The sequence below is a fragment of the Lampris incognitus genome, chromosome 16 (assembly GCF_029633865.1).
Source record: "Lampris incognitus isolate fLamInc1 chromosome 16, fLamInc1.hap2, whole genome shotgun sequence".
Taxonomy (NCBI): Eukaryota; Metazoa; Chordata; class Actinopteri; order Lampriformes; family Lampridae; genus Lampris; species Lampris incognitus.
In genome coordinates this window covers 28836539-28853468 of record NC_079226.1, presented here as the reverse complement: position 1 = coordinate 28853468, position 16930 = coordinate 28836539, and the positions used below count along the sequence as shown (strand labels likewise).

Genomic DNA, 16930 nt, shown 5'->3' with positions numbered 1-16930 from the left:
AGAGTACAGAGAGACTGAGAGAGACATTCACCCGGTCACACCGGAGCCAGAGTACAGAGAGAGAGAGAGACACGCACCCCGGAGAGCAGCCATCCATCTCCCGCCCCGCCTAGAGCCCAGCCGCCCTGTTCCATCACCAGCCCTGGTCCCAAGGTGAGCTTGCTAACTCATTAGCACACGGCTAACTAGCTAACTAGCAGGCTAGCCCTAGCATTGGCGCAGCTATCCAGCTAACGGTGGTGAAGCCCGGTTTGTCGCACCTAAAAGTCCCCGCCTCCATCCATAGTTATCCGGGCTATAGAAAAACCGCGACAAGTGGTGTCAGAAATGGGATAAAAGGTTGGGATTCGCCATAATCTCAACACCGGAGGATCCTGCCCCGGTCACATGGCGGCATAATTCAGCCTGCACACTGTGAGCTAACCCAGCTAGCAACTGAGTGAGTCAGCCATTTTGTGAAGCACTGTAATTTCTTCAGTAGTCACGTAAATCAGTGGAAAAATAAAAATGTCACAGGACAAAGAAAATGTAAAAGAACAGTCTGAGTTGAGTCTGGATGGTGCTGGTGTGGGGACAGAAGACCCCGGAGAGCACGCCTGGATGAAGCTCCTCCTGGCGCAGATGGAAACCATGAACCAGACCCAGGTTCAGATGCAACGCCAGATGGAAAACATGGAACGCCAGACCCAGGTTAAGATGCAACGCCAGATAGAGATGCAGATGGAGGCCCTCACAGCGCGTATCGATGGACTAGCGGAAGCGGTGGCTAAGCGATCTCGTCCCCCCACACCTCCCATTCAGCGCACCGATGGGGCCCGTCATCGTTCAGATATCCAAGGTGAGCCTCCCGGTTTGTCGCCCATCGCTCAAGTAGTGAAGCAAGGGGTTTCTCCTAGTAGCCCTCAAAGCGATAGTGGTGTAGGGTCGGCAGGGGCTGTGCTCGGAGAACGAACTAGCAGAACGGTGCAAGACATGAGCCTACTCTCGCAGTTCACCCCGGCCCGGGAGAACCCAGGGGCCAGACAGCGAGACGGCGCTGATCACCTGTTGCCAGCAGCTATGGCCGCAGTGGCTAACTTGATCGACCGGCGCAACGAGGAGACGCCAGCCAGGCCGAGCAGCAAAGCGGCCCCAGCAGCCCTGTGCTATACAGGAAATGGACCCAGTGAGCCCGCACCACTTACCAGCACTCCGATCGGTCATGGTGGAAAAAATGGAGCGACTGCAGTACCACCCCCCGACGGGATGCAGGGTGGCCAAATGTCCCTGGACAGCAACGGCGGCCGAAACCTGCTGGATGACAGCGTTGGAGGGCAGGCAGGTTCCTCTAGAGGTCAACAGAGCCAGACAGGAGACCTTCAAAGTCGGAGCGGCAACCGAAGCTCACAAGGTCCCGACCGAGGACACGAAAATGACATCAAGCTCCTCGCCACTTTCGATGGTAAGGGCGACTGGGATAGTTTCGTTGGACCATTCGAACGGATGGCGAGAAAGAGGGGCTGGACCGACGAGACCTGTTTGGACGCCTTGTATCTCCGACTGAGGGACAACGCCATGTCTTTTGTCATCGCGCAGCCGGCTCCGATAAAAGATGACTACCACGCGCTCATCACCCAGTTACGCCGCCGCTACGGTAAAGAGCTGCCTGAGGGAACTGCGCGCCGTAAACTCAGCGAGGTTAAGCAGGCCAGAGAGATGACCCTCTATGAGTTTGGCGAGGAAGTGAGGAGACTTGTCACACTGGCATACCCGCAGGTTGGTGTTACACTGCAGGAGGCCTACGCTGCAGAAGCCTCTCTGCGCGGGCTGAAGAACCAAAACATCGCGTATGAAGTCCTGGGGGCAGAACCCAAAACACTAGCTGAAGCAATCAGGAAGGTTGAGGCACGCGAGTATGAGTTTAAAGCGACGCTGGGGCGAGAGGTTGAAGGAAAAGGGAGAATCCGGCGAGTAGCATGGGAAGGCGAGCGGCGTCGCGATAGCTCTCCAAGTCCTCCGCCGGTAGGAGACAGCATGAGCACCCCCGAGCTCAAGACCCTGGCCAGTGGCATCGACAACATTAACAAGGTGAAGTTGCACAGGCACATCAGCCCAGACCACCTACTCCAAGTGTGTTCTAGAGTATGTCCACTGCTGGAGAAAGAGGTTCCTGCCAGCGTGCCTGGTCTCCACAGCATCCTGGGAGCCGGCAGGCAGAACCTCCTGCGTACCAACAAGAGCTGCAAGCATGTTGTGTGGAAGGGCTCAGCGCTGGCTGCTCTGCACTGTGGACGACCCCCAGAGCCTCCTATTATCTATGGGAGTCCACCCAATATCGTGGAGACGAGCAATGGGCGTCGGCTCAATGGCTCCTACCGTCTACGCCAGCTACTGCCTACAGCTGTCTACCAGCACATGAAGATGCACAAGAGGATTCTGGGACATCTCTCCTCTGTCTACTGTGTCACCTTCGACCGCACCGGGCGACGCATTTTCACGGGCTCAGATGACAGCCTGGTGAAGATCTGGGGCACAGATGACAGGCGCCATGCTCTGTTGTCTGCTCCAGCACCAGCCATAGGGCCGCAGGAAACACCTGAAGGAGGTCCTCCCGCTGCTGACATGGAGGAGCCGGGGGCGCAGAGAACAGAGGAGTACGAAGGAGTGACAGAGCAGGAGGAGATCGATGAAGACCTTGATCTCCGGCTGGAGGACCTGTTCCACGCAAACGACGATGGAGGACCCAGCACACCAGGCTCCCCGGCTCGGTTCCAGCCGCTCCAACACACTGCTGCCAGCTACTCTTCAGGCGAGTCGACAATCACCCAATGTCGTGGGACAGCAGCCTGTGCTCCGGGCGGGCAGTCCAACGCCCCTGACCCAGAAGGAGACGAAGCCGACGCCGCTGAGTCCCATCTCCCGTACACCACCAGACGGGGCCGGCCAGTCCGGAGGCCCGCCTGGCTCCTAGACTAACTTTGACGGACGTGACTAGTTGACTTGGGGGTTACTAGGCTAGTCACAAGAGTCCAGTATGGATAGCGACCACCCACATTTGTTTGACGCCCTTTGTTCCGGGCCTAGTTCATTTCGCGGGTGTTCTGTCCCGTTTATCGTGTTAGATTAATCAGACTGATCTTTGTAGTCTGTTGTTCATTTATGTTGAAGGGACTCAACAGTGCTGGAGGGGGGCAGTGTAGTGGGAAATGCCTGGGGATGTACTTGGAATGTTGCACTGGGCTCGTGCAGCTAGAGGACCAATCACAGGTTAGCTCGCGCTGTCACAGACGCAACTATATTAGACACCGCGGGAGAGACAAAGGCCAGAACTGTTTAGTAACCATATCGTAGACTGTCACCTTAGCGTGGGATAGAGCAGGGAAACCTAGCGTATCCTGGGCTAGACAGTAGATACGGTGGCTAGCAGTGGTAGTGTTAGCAGCAGACTGCCTCGGTACCTGTAGCTAGCTGACTACCCCCGAGAGCTTCCCCAGAGAGACTGAGAGAGACATTCACCCGGTCACACCGGAGCCAGAGTACAGAGAGAGAGAGAGACACGCACCCCGGAGAGCAGCCATCCATCTCCCGCCCCGCCTAGAGCCCAGCCGCCCTGTTCCATCACCAGCCCTGGTCCCAAGGTGAGCTTGCTAACCCATTAGCACACGGCTAACTAGCTAACTAGCAGGCTAGCCCTAGCATTGGCGCAGCTATCCAGCTAACGGTGGCGAAGCCCGGTTTGTCGCACCTAAAAGTCCCCGCCTCCATCCATAGTTATCCGGGCTATAGAAAAACCGCGACAATAGTAAACATGGCTGGTTTCGGTCGTTATGCAACTGTATTGTATTGTGGTGTATATAAGGGGTGGGGATACCTGCAGCCAGTTTAGACCGAAGATGTATTCAGATGAACTGACTCAACCCGCTTTGAATTCGGGAAAACATTAATATCAAAAAAGAAAAAAATGAAAACAGGAAATATACATTTACTGACTTTTGCAGATTACCTACCGATGTAACTAGAAGGTAACGTAAGTTAACGAGTAACGTATATTTGTCGTTGGGTCGGTGACGAATGCTATTTTGTCTTAATGCTCAATAATCCAGGTAGGAAAATCAGAGAAATAAAATTGAATCAGTTCATCTGGACACGTTTACTGAGACAAACGTTTCATCACTCATCTAACAGCGGCCCCCCACTCTCGATTACACAAGGCGATCATCATCTCTGCACTTGGTCCTGGGACAGCGGACATGATGGTGACCTCCACGAGAGACAACTCATTTCCTTGTGATCCTCCAGATTCTCGACCAAAGGTTAAACATTTTAAAGGGGTTCCAGTTGCATAAAATATTTTTTTTAAACTTTGCTTGTTTTAAACTAAAGAACTGTGTGCTCTCCGATAGGCACCATTCATTCCAAAAGCTTAAGCATCATGCCCCATCATCCAAAAAAAAAAAGAAAAAAATTGTGGAGGCATGAAAGATAAAATCAATGGTCTAGGTTTTCATATTCAAATATTTAACACTTATTGAATTCATGATAGAAATATTAATACAAAACATACATTTTTACATCCGATACACTGATCTTGTTGATGAAGTAATTCACAGGATCTGACGTTAAATCTTGTGCTGATTATTAGGGGGCTCTACAAGGAAGCCCAGCTCACCCAAACAACCTCACCCTGTCCCTACACGTAAGGAGAGGACACGGTTCCAAGTTGGCTACCACACTTGACAATCACTAAGAATGCCTGTGTGCTGCTGGGATGGCTAACACTGCCGGCTTCAGGCAGCCCGCTCAGCAGTTCAAAAACCTGCCTACTAGCAACCCTTAGCTACCAAACTACAATAACCAATGAGTGCCAACACCTTTTCAGAAGCTTATTCTCCATCATGCCCCACCATCCCCAAAAACACATTTGCAGAGAGGCAAGAAAGATGAAATCAATGTTCTGGATTTCATAATCAAATATTCAAAATATTTATTGAATTTATGGTAGAAATATTAATACAAAAAAATGAAGACATGTTCACATCAGATATACTGATCTTGGAATTCCAGTGCAAAACAATTTAAAGTTTATTCACATATACAATTAACATCACTGCCACCAGCAGATGTATGTAAATAACAAACATGTATAAAATTTGCGTAGAAAAATAGCAAGCAGTGCTAATTAAAAAGGTATTGGACGTTCTAGGAGTAACCTTTACAATGCTGAGGCACATGGAATAGAAAAAAAAAATCGTGAAAATAATTTATGCACTTGTAAAAATCACAGACATTACCAAAAATGCAACATTAGTTTGTGATATTCCCTTGCACACTATTACACATAGATGCAAAGCATGGCAACTTTGGGTACAGTAAGCTGGAAGGGGACATTCATTCTTTCAGTGGTCAGTCATCTTTGAGTGGGCTTGCACAAAACGAACCTAGATTGGAAACAAAGAAGCTCCATTCAGTCCAGAATCAAAATATAATTTTCACCATTTACTGACAAACTTCCACAATTTAATGCAACAACAATGTTCTTCAGTTAAACAAAGCCATTAGGGATGTACTGACTTTTCTTTTAAGCCTACACAGAGACCTCGCCAATTCAAATAACCCAATACAATGAGTTGCCAGTTTATAAGGTACACCCCCCACCTTCTCAGACATGGTACATTCACACACGTCATAAATCACTTGACTGTGGTGTGTGGTATAAATCAGGAAGACAAGCATTTCTAGCATCAGTGTACAATTAACACTAGAACGACCAGGATTTCACTCCTACCTAGAAGAACCATGGGCGGTCAAAATGACTGCCGGTTTTTAAACTCTATATTCTGTCAAGATAAATACCCAATTGAGATATTAATGAATTGCATATGTTAGTATGTCTGTTAGGAAACGATTGACACCAAAATTAACATTTTAACAACTAATTTCAAACAATTTAAACTTCAGAGAGACATGGTCGAACTTGAATAGCAAAATTGAAAAAGTGAAAATATTACCTGAAAAACAAAACAGAAAACACATATTGCTAATCTAACAAACGTAACAAGGCCTATAAAACGGGAAACGGGAAAAAAAGAACTGAAAATAACTTGAAACAGTCCCAAACAATGATCGGAACTTAAAAACTACTAGAACGCCGATGGGCTGTCAAAATGATCGCCCACGGTTTTTAAACTCTGCATTCTGTCAAGATAAATAACCAATTGAGATATTAATGCATTGTATATTAGTATGTCTGTTATGAAACTAACTGACACCAAAATTAACATTTTAACGTTAATACTATTTTTCAAACAATTTAGAATGGCTGCTGTCCAACGCCTGTAAATACTGCAACGCCTCAGTGGTAGTCATGGTGCGACTGAAACAGCTTGCGTAACCACACATGTTGGCAATAATCAAAAATCAAGTTTAGTTACTCTGCATTGGAGAACGCTAGCGTGTTTCTAGGAGAAAACCCACCGCAGACAGGGACAACATGCAAACTCCACACAGAGGACGACCTGGAAGGACCCCAAGGTTGGACAACTCCGGGGTTAAAACCCAGGACCTTCTTGCTGTGAGGCAACAGCGCTAACCACTGTGCCACCATGCTGCCCAGTTGGCACTAGGCGTGCTGATTCTAGCATCTCCCAAACGGCTGTCGTCCTGAGCTTTTTACACAATTGTTTCATGGGTTTACCGAGAATGGTGCAAAAGCAAAGAACTACCGGTGATCCTGTGGACGAAAACATCTTATGGCTCAAAGGGCTCAAAGAAGAATGGCGAGAATCATGCACGCGAGCAGACAGGCCACAATTAGGCAAATCCCATCTGAATTTGGTGTGCAGAACGTCACCTAAGAACGCATCACTTATTGGACTTTGTCTTGAATGTTCTACAACAGCAGAAGACCATGCTGGGTGTAGATGTCAGTGAAGTACAAGAAAGCACGCCTCTAATGGGCACAAGAGCATCAATTGGATTGTTCCATGAGTGGAAGAAAGGTGCCAGTCTGGACAAATCCAGGTTCTTTTTGCATCATGCTAATGGAAGGATCAGAACTTGGCGCAAGCAACAAAAGTCTATGGAACCATCCTGTTTTGTGTCAACAGTGCAGGCCGATGGAGGCAGTGTGATGGTGTGGGGGATGTTTTTCTGGCACACAATAGGAACCCCGGTAATACCCACTGAATAACGTCTGAACAGCATGGTGAATCTGTACATCAATGCTGACCAAGTGCCTCCCTTCATGGCTACAACGTATCCACTCTCAGATGAACACTTCCAGCATAACAATGCACCCTACCTGCCTGCCCATCCGCCCACCCACCCGCCTACCTACCCACCCATCCATCTATCTATCTATCTCTCAGTTAGAGAAAGTTAGTGATTATTAGTGATCCAATGTGTGCCTGTATTTCAGTTTGTGATTTTGTGTGTGTGTGTGTGTGTGTGTGTGTGTGTGTGTGTGAGAGAGAGACAGTGAGTGTTCTAAGTGTGGTCCTCTGAAGACGTTCAACCTGCTGTGTGTGTGTGTGTGTGTGTGTGTGTGTGTGTGTGTGTGTGGGTGTGTGTGTGGGTGTGGGTGTTTGTGGATGGTAAGTGAGTCACCTGGTGGAGGTGAGATGCTATCTTCATTCAGCAGCCGCTGCTGACTAAGCTGTCAGCAGGGTGACTGATCTTTGGTGAAGATAGGTGCACACAAGGCACCTATCTTCACCAAATAGTTCCAGGAACATGATTGTTCCAGTGGTTTGCACAGTTCCCCATTCTCAACTCTATTCAGCATCTTTGGGATGAGGTGGAAAGGGCTGTTCATAGCAAGACTGTAAAGCCGTCCAATCTGCAGCAACTGCACAATGCAATAATTTCGCATGGTACAACAGTCCTGGACAACACATCAAGCATCTTGTAGAACCTATGTCCAGACAAATTTATGCAGTTCTGATGGCCAAAGGAGGTGCAGCACACTACTAGATAGGTTTACCTAATAAACTGGTAACTCAGTGTATAGTTTAGAGAATTATGTAAGCAATATTTAGAAAGATGTTCCTTTGCCATTTTGTTGTGTAGTTAAATCAGAAAAGTTGCCTTTAAGTCATGTGCATGAAAGCAATTAGGGTGTGGCATTAACAGATGGTGACCATTATATTTTTACATCCCATTTTTTTCACTTCACAAAATTGGATTGAAATAGCTCAGTTGGAAAACCAGTCTTCTAAAGAGGGGAAATCTGCCTATACTAATGGGCAGTGAATTCAGCCATCATCCCTAAAGGCAATTAACACATGTCATGAGGATGAGAGACATGCCAGAAGACTCTCCAACATCATCAAATAATTCAGTCCTGTAAATTAATATACGAAACATAACACTGATGTGAAACATTCCCTAAATGAAAAAACTGTCTTTACAAGCTTGCTCAAATATTTTTCATGAGTTGGCATCCATCATGGGAAGTTTCAACCTAGTATGGGTGATTCGTTTGGCGTCGTTTCACTCTCACTCACCTGGGCCATACAAGTAGAGGGGTGACAGGCAGCTCAGGTACAGCCAGGTCCTATTCTCCTGCAGCCAGCGCTGCCGATAGCCAATCATATGAGGGGAACAGGCTGCCTGTCCCCACCACATCATTTCCTCCTTTGTAGGCGAAGCTAATTGAGTGTCGCTTACTGGGTCGGAAGACGATAAGAGTATATAGAGGAATCATGGTTCTGTGGCTCAAGGAAGTGATTAAGGCATCCACCACAAACGTCTTTCTTTTTCCATAATTGCTTCAATTTTTCTCCAAAAAAAATTATCTTGTATAGAAAGGAAGTGAAAAGCCTACACTGAAAATGTGTATTAAAGATGAATAGCAAAAACACTTCCTGAAACCAGAGAGACCTAACCGGGGGACACCATAGAGTTGCATATGCAAACATGTAGCCCAGAGCCAATAACATCTCCCAGTGTGTGATACCACATACCATAACTGTAGTTAATTAGGTGCTTGAAAAGCTTTGTGGAGTGGAATGTCTACTTTTTTTGAGGTTCAATTATGAGTGTGATAATACCCCTCTCTAATGGGTTTTAATGGGTTGTATACTGCTCAGAGCATTGCCTTGTGCAACCAGTCAGGTGTTTATAATTAAGGAAATAACTAATAAATAAGGTAAATTCGACAGTTTGTCACAGAAGAAATGTGTGATAACACAGATAGATCTACCATCGGAAGATGGATGGCAATAGTGCACCCATTTCCCAATCAACAGAATTTTGAGTCATCACAATCATGCTGTTGTGATGACTTCTCTTCTCTTGAACCCAGTGCTGAGCTTACACACCCTTTAATTTCAGTGAATGGTAAATATACCTCTGTTTACCCATTTCTGTGGTCAATGACCCATCCCTTGTCTTTTGTCACCTGGTGCATCCATTCTCCATCCAACTCTTCTCACCTGACTTAGTTCCTACAAGCCGTTGCTGGACTTTCTCTAGATGGTGGATATATTCCATCAGGGATTGCTCTGGGTCCTGTGGTGTTCCCCCTCCATGCCCAGAGGCTGTAGGGGAGCTGGACATTGACCTAAGGAAGATCAAATCAACGCAACATGTTGACAGAGTTTGTCAAAGTCTGGGACATACAGTTTCCAGCACATCGTTCTCTGAGAAGCCCAACCTGTTGTGCAGTCTGAAGGGTGATTTGATTGGTGGAACAAGGGTCTGCACCATACCATCTTTAGTTGGAGACGAAGACTCAGAATTTATTCGTGGTTGCTGCTGCCTCAAGACCTCCATTCTAAAACCTAAAGGAGAGGAGTGAGAAATAGCCAATGACACAAATACACATAACCATATACTGCAGCTGCCTTAACAAGAATTGTCACCTGCCTTTACAAGAAATTCCCCCAAAATGTGTTTTTCATTGTTCTGCCAGATTTATTTGGACCCATCTGTCATCATAATTTCAAAGCTGGATAAAGCATGTGACGACGGAAATAAATGGCGTGGTCAAAAACCATCTCCCAGTCAAAACACACAACTGCATAAATGAAGGAGAAAAAAAACACTACAGGGAGGTAGTACCTGCTGTAGTGAGGGAACAGTACAGCAGATATATCCTAAAAGTCCGCATTCTGCATTCCTCTTAATTGAAACAACATAAGTGGGCCAGTCATCACATGATATCACATACCCAGACATTTATGTAAAAAGCTCAGGTCTGGCTACACGAGATTAGCCATCACATTCAGTAACATAACTATCATGGTAGTTATGACTTTTTGAACAAAGACGGCTGAATAAAGCTTGTGCCAAAATGTAGCCTGTACCAAAACTAGGGAAGTTTGTTGGCAGTACAACAGTTATAACAGGGGTATTTAGTTTTTGCTAAGATTATTCTTCAGGGGGGCGTCCGGGTGGTGTGGTGCTCTATTCCGTTGCCTACTAACACGGGGATCGCTGGATCGAATCCCCATGTTACCTCCGGCTTGGTCAGGCATCCCTACAGACACAATTGGCCGTGTCTGCGGGTGGGAATGTGTGTGTGTCCTGGCCACTGCACTAGCGCCTCCTCTGGTCGGTCGGGGCACCCGTTCAGGGGGGCGGGGAAACGGGGGGAATAGCCTGATCCTCCCATGTGCTACGTCTCCCTGGTGAAACGCTTCACTGTCAGGTGAAAAGAAGCGGCTGGCGACTCCACATGTATCGGAGGAGGCATGTGGTAGTCTGCAGCCCTCCCTGGATCGGCAGAGGGGGTGGAGCAGTGACCGGGGATGGCTCGGAAGAGTGGGGTAATTGGCTGAATACAATTGGGGAGAAAAAGGGGGGAGCCCCCCCCCCAAAAAAAAGGGTTATTCTTCATACATATATTTGTTGATGTTTATACAATAAAAAAAAATAAAAAAAGAAGAAATAAGTGACTGCACACTGATCATCAAGCCCCAGCCCCCCTAGCCCACTGCCTTGCGCCCAAAGGAGACTCACATTGACTAAGAGATTATCTAGGGGGGAAACACTGCAATACACATGAATTTTGAACACAATTGCTATGAGGGGTTATAGAGCATTCATTTACTGAGCTCACCTGATGCATGCCCATTAACAGTCCCAGATGCCGAGAGCTTCTTTATGGCTTTCTGCCATTTCCTGTTCAGGAACCTCATTCTGAAAAAGGGGAGTGACTGGTTACATCAAAACACCTGCACATCCCATTGAACGACGAAACCCCCCCAAAAATAACAACTAAAGGTATATGCTACTTACCGTGATATGGCAATAACTGCTCTTACAGCAGCTCTGAACCGTGTCAGAGGTCTGTGCTGGGAGGTGAGTGAGGGTGAGGGGCGTGCCCCCATGTGGGCAATTAGACACAGTGTTGCTTGCTCACATTCCTGGAACCCTCCTAACAGCAGCAGCAAGTAACGCTTCTGGTACACCAGAGATTTCCGGAAGCTCTCAGCACGCAGGTAGCGCCCATATAAGCGCTGCAACTACACAAAAAGACAAAACAAAAATAAAAACCTGTAATCCTTTCATTGCTGAGTTGCTCATAACAAGTCCAAACTGTTCAGTTTGGATTATCATTTTTATGTGTCATTTTGTGTATGTGTGCTGTCCCCCCCACCTTGCCATGGTTGATGGTTGCATCATTGATGGGCCTGTTCTCAGTTTCCGTAGTGACCTTGGCAAGCTCATTTTCAGAATTACGCAGCTGTCGCTCCAGGCAGGTGAGTGTATGTTTTAAGTTGACCCTCTCCTGACTTAGTCTTGTCACGCGCTCTGTCAGCTCAGAGTTCTCCTTCAGCAACCTCTCCGCAAGCCCCCTCGAGGAAGGAGACAAGGACTAAAGAGAAAGCATTTACCAACATAAGTCAGAATCTGTTTTCATTAGCCAATTAAGTCAATACAAGGAATTTGCTCACATAAAACGCATAAGCTGTCGTCAAAGTTTAAAAGCAGATCTAAATGTAGGTAGGCAAGGGAAGTAAAAGGAAGTTACATTTAAATCAATTAGTCAACAATATTAGCTAGAGTGACTGAAAATGTGATAACAGAAGCAAAAGCTTTAACTCCACTCCTAGACCAACATTACAAACAGATTGTAGAGTTAGAGACTCATACCAGCCATGCAAAAGATGTAACTATTATGCCCGTGATTAAACATCGAGTCATTATGAGACCTTGATTTCTTCACTGCTCATGAAAACTTAACCCCTTAAGCACCTGCTGGTTGTGTGGTGTGCTGTTGAGCTGGGTGGCCTGAAGTTGATGTGCTGCGGTTGGCCCAGACAATCTCTGAGAGACCATCTTCCTCCCCTCTCTCTGCAGCTCGGCCAGAGTCTGCTGCAGCTCCCGCAAGCGCTGCTGATCTTGTTGCCTCAATAACTCCAACTCACACTAAAGAGACACCCATTTATCAGAGATTATATATTTACATGCACTGCTATGTGTGTATCAACAGCGATTGGAACAAGGTCACAGTTTTACAATATGAACATTATATTACAGGAAATCATTTCACTACAGTAGTGTTATGAACCCATTGATGGAGTTGGCTGTTATCTTACCATTTTGTTATTGGTCCTTTCCTGTCGTCTCTCCCTTTCCATCTGCTCCTGCATCTCCTTCCTCCTCTCTCTCTCCCACTGCTCTTCCCTCTCCCTCCCTTTGTCCTTCAGCAGTTGCAGCCTTTCGTTTAGCGCTGCAAGCTCTGCCCCTTGGCGTCTGAAACGGTCTCGTTCTGCCTCCAAAGCACAGCTGGCTTCCTGTTTCTGCTCCTTCATGGTCTCCACAGTAACTCGAAGACAGGCTGTGGCCTCCTGTTCCCGTTGCGACTCCTCCCCCCTCCTCCTGTCCTCCTCCTCTCCTCTTCTTTGGCTCTGCAGTAGCTCGGCCCTCAGCCTGTCAGTCATGGCCGCTAGGTCCTCCCCTTGCCTTCGCTCCTGCTCCAGCTGGGAGCGCATGTCAGAGATGAACTTCCTGTCTCTGGCTGCATCAGCTTCCTGTCTGCGGCTGAGCTCATTAAGTTGGCTGGAGAGTTGTTCCCTCTCTTCCTCCAGCTTCCTATGTGCCTCAGCAAGCTGAGAGTGGGTGTTGGCTAAGCGAGACTCTGCCTCACTCAGGAGGCGCTCCAAGTGGCTCCTCTCCTGCAAGTGGAGATCTTGTTGGCGGGTTGAACGCTGGCATTCGTTTTCAAGGGCCTCGTCAAGTCGTTTTTCTAACAGCATGCTACGAGACTGCTCTATCTGGAGCTCACGTCTGAGGTTGCTGCAGGCCACCCTCTCCTGTTCCAGCTGACCCTTCAAAGCCACAATCTCTGACCCCCGCTGCTCCAAAGACCCTCGAAGAGCCTGCAGAGGGTAGAGAGAGGTAATGACTCAGAGCGGGGATTGTAAAAATTAAAATTTCAATTTCACGATGACTCAACACACTTGGCTCTTTGTGTTATTCAATCTGCTTCTTGATGCCACAGAGGAAGCATATTTAAGAGATAACCATCCATTAAATTGAGTATATATTTCCATTTCATATATTTCTGTCAGTATATCCAGTACCTCTAGCTTCTCTTCCTCCTCTTTCTCCCTGCGGAGGGTCAGAATTCTCTCCTGCTCCAGCTGTTGCTGGAGCTCCTGGGTTTTGGCCTGCTCCTTCATCAAAGTCTCCTCTCCTTCCTTAACAGCCAAACTGGGAGAAACAAACAGCATTATTAAGATTAATAATAACAATCACAATAGAAATCATAATCGAGATTAATTATTTTTCAGGCATTACAGTGGCATTCCAGGAAAGATGACAAGAATGTTAGTAACATGAGACAAAGATCATGAGCTCGATTCTAACCCACATAAAAAAATACATGGTAGGTGTACCATAACCCATTGAACCACTGAGGTATTGTGTATTAATATTATAATTATTATTATGAGAATACACAGTACACGATCGTATTCATGATTATTTGAGCGTTGGGTGCAGCATGATCCTACAAGTAAAAATACCAGAACAACTAAATTCAAGCATTCTTTATCAAACAGAAAAATAATGTCACATTAATATTTTAAAAAATGTTTAACCAAGTTTGCGAAAAATTAAGACTTTCTGTGCCTGTGTTGAATGGTTTTGGTATACAAAGAAAAAAGTCAATTTTGGCATTGAGTTGATTATATAACTTTAATAAATATTGAAATTGGTCTTAACACTAGTGCCTAATGAAAGTCTAAAAACTCTATGCCAAGGTATCAAGAAAACCTGTGTTGGTGAAGCCTAAGAAAAAGTGTGTTCTTCATGTTGCGTCTTCGATGACATAACTTATTGGAACGGGCCCTTGTGTGCTAGCAGTTCAGCGTGTGGGTATACCTCAGGGACTGTATTTTATTTTTATGTTCTTGCTGAGTGTTGTGGGCAGCGTTTAGCTGTGTCCGGTTCTCTTCCAGCTCTGCTCTCAGTTGGACTTCCACCTGTCCATCAGTCTGTGCCTGTGCTGTATGCATACTGCCATCATCTCTACAGTCAGTCTAGAGAAGAAGGACAGAAGTGATTGGCAGGGATACTTAACGAAGCTCTAAGAAGCATCAAGTCTGACTTTAAAGTGATGGAAATTCTCCTATATCTCATGACTTCAAAAACTGATTACTTTAAACTTGGCAACAACCACGTTAATATTGCAGATAGTGTTTTCTCACTAGGGATGCACTACATTGTTTTTTTCTTGCCTACTTTTCAGAAACTCTGTGGTTTTCAGGATGATCAGAAAACGAAACAAAAAAGAAAAAGAAGGATGGTTTTACCCCCCCTCGCATCACTGGTGCTTTACAAGCATTGCAGATAGCAATTTTGTTATCCGTTTCAGATACTTTGAAATACTTCTATACAGCTGACATATCTTGAAGCTTGTTGCTGGCGTGCATAAAACATTTAGCGCTGTCGTGTGGCCATAGTTAACGTGTCACCTTATCGGCTTTATTGACCACATTGGCAGAAATTTTCCTATCTGTTGATGCCCATAATTAACTTCTTAAGTATTTATCGGCCAATACCAATGTCATGCCAATATCATCGTGCATCCCTAGTTCTAACTGTCTGTTTACATTTTTTTTTCAACTCCACCTTAGCCACAACATGAAGACTATTTACAGCACTTTTTTCCAAAAGCACAACCCACCCTTGTGTCTCTCTGTGCCATTCGACAGAGAAGTTCTCTGAGAGCAATCACAGTCTCCTGTAGTGCCCTCTTCTCCTGCTGCCAGCTCATTGGGGGAGTGGAGGGGGATTTGTCCATCAGATCCAGTGGGCTGTCTCTGCCATTTGAGTAATGCAATGTCTGATCCAATGAGAGGAGTTTTGTGTCCGAAAGTTGGTACTGGGACGAGGAAGTGGCACGGCGCTGAGACAGAGTGAGAATTCTGCAGCTTTCCTGATACACTTTCTTCAAAAGCATCTATAGAGGAAGGGAGAAGAACAAACAGTTCAGTGAAGCCTCATATTAATATGCCATACCAGACACACAAATGGTGGTTCTCAATCCAGTTCTCTGGGACCACCTGTACTGCTGGTTTTCTTTTCTACCAAGGAGCAAATTATGTTACTGATATACACTAATCAGTCATGTTTAAGCCTAATTTTTTTATGCTCATTCACTGTGTGTGTGTGTGTGTGTGTGTGTGTGTGTGTGTGTGTGTGTGTGTGTGTGTGTGTACATACACACAGGGTGTTGTGATGCGTCTAGTGCAGCAGTGTGTAGTTGGAGGGAAGGTGCATGTGTTCTTCCAACCCGCTTGTGTCCCTCCTGCCCTTAGCTTGCTGCCGCTGGCTAGCCTTTGTGGCGAATAGGGAAGCATCGTAGCGTGTAAGCCTTCCCTTGCCAGTACATAGCCTCTCCTTCACCAAGACTCCTGCCAGGCCTCCCCGTGGCCACACATGGTAACTGGGGTCTTGCGGCCCCAGGCTAACTTGGCAGGGGATCTCGGAGCAGCAGTGGGCCCCAGAGATATGGTGTGCAGGCCCACCCTGGTGGACACGCCCTGGCACCTATCAACCACTGCCCCGCTGCCTTGTGGGTGAGTCTGGAAGACATAAGGCTAAGGGAGCTCACCCCAACAGAAAAGCAAGCTGTGGCGGCACGCTTCGAGGCGGTTTCCCAAAAACTGGATTTCCGGCAGCCCCCTGCAGTTGTGTGGAGGTGCCGGTCGTCTAGGGATCCCCCTTGCCATCGGAACCATCTCCTCTACAATCAAGTCATGTGGCGTTGGGAGAAGCGCACCCCCCCCATGCCACTTTAAAAACCATCTCTGCGCAGGTATCTTCTGCTATCTGAGTCCTCAAAGGACCCACAAATAGAAGAAGATGGTCATCATCGGGCACGATGGACAACCAGCAAGCAAGTGTGTGTGTGAGTGAGTGAGTGAGTGAGTGAGTGAGAGAGATAGAGAGAACTGGAGTAGCCTACATGTAATTCCGGCGACAGTAGGTCATCACTGTAGCTCATACTGCCAGCAGCACTGTCTGTGTTGACTGTGGGGTTCATGCCACGGCGGTGGAGATATTCAACAAACTGAGCATCCAACCTCTCTGTCTGCTCCAGCTCCACTCTCAGCCTCATCCCCACCTCTGAGCTCACATCTGGACCACAAGAAAAGGAGAAAGAAGGAGGTTTAATGAGAAACACTGGACAAATGGAATGCAGTTGTCAAAAATCTGTTAGGGTTAAAAGTGAATCCCTGCGTGCACATTCGCATACGCGTGCACATGCACGCGCGCACACACACACACTATAGCAAGACCTACTGCTGCCATATCCATCGCTCGCCCATTCTGGTGCTGACAATGAGGAGGTGGAACCCAAAGGAGACGGTGGGACTGAAATGTCTAGAGATTCCAAATCACGCACCTGTTTCGAAAAAAAAATTCCAAACAATGTTTGAATTACTTTAAATTTACTGTTTATAGATGTAATGAACGCACAGCCTTAGACAAG

The 16930-nt window shown here is 46.7% G+C and overlaps 1 protein-coding gene across 1 annotated transcript in view; it reads right to left on the bottom strand.

Moving 5' to 3' along the window:
- Window positions 1-4978: 4978 nt before the first annotated feature.
- Window positions 4979-16930, bottom strand: part of pcnt (pericentrin) — an 83737-nt gene continuing 71785 nt past the window's right edge. Inside the window, exons 50-62 of the mRNA XM_056295408.1 lie at window positions 16741-16843; window positions 16403-16575; window positions 15119-15394; window positions 14314-14471; window positions 13512-13641; window positions 12525-13307; window positions 12181-12354; window positions 11582-11800; window positions 11221-11447; window positions 11042-11121; window positions 9635-9761; window positions 9414-9541; window positions 4979-5417 (exon numbers count right to left, since the gene is read on the bottom strand). Coding sequence (XP_056151383.1) covers window positions 5383-5417; window positions 9414-9541; window positions 9635-9761; window positions 11042-11121; window positions 11221-11447; window positions 11582-11800; window positions 12181-12354; window positions 12525-13307; window positions 13512-13641; window positions 14314-14471; window positions 15119-15394; window positions 16403-16575; window positions 16741-16843 — 2613 coding nt within the window. The 3' untranslated portion in view covers window positions 4979-5382. The remainder of the gene's footprint in view (window positions 5418-9413; window positions 9542-9634; window positions 9762-11041; window positions 11122-11220; window positions 11448-11581; window positions 11801-12180; window positions 12355-12524; window positions 13308-13511; window positions 13642-14313; window positions 14472-15118; window positions 15395-16402; window positions 16576-16740; window positions 16844-16930) is intronic.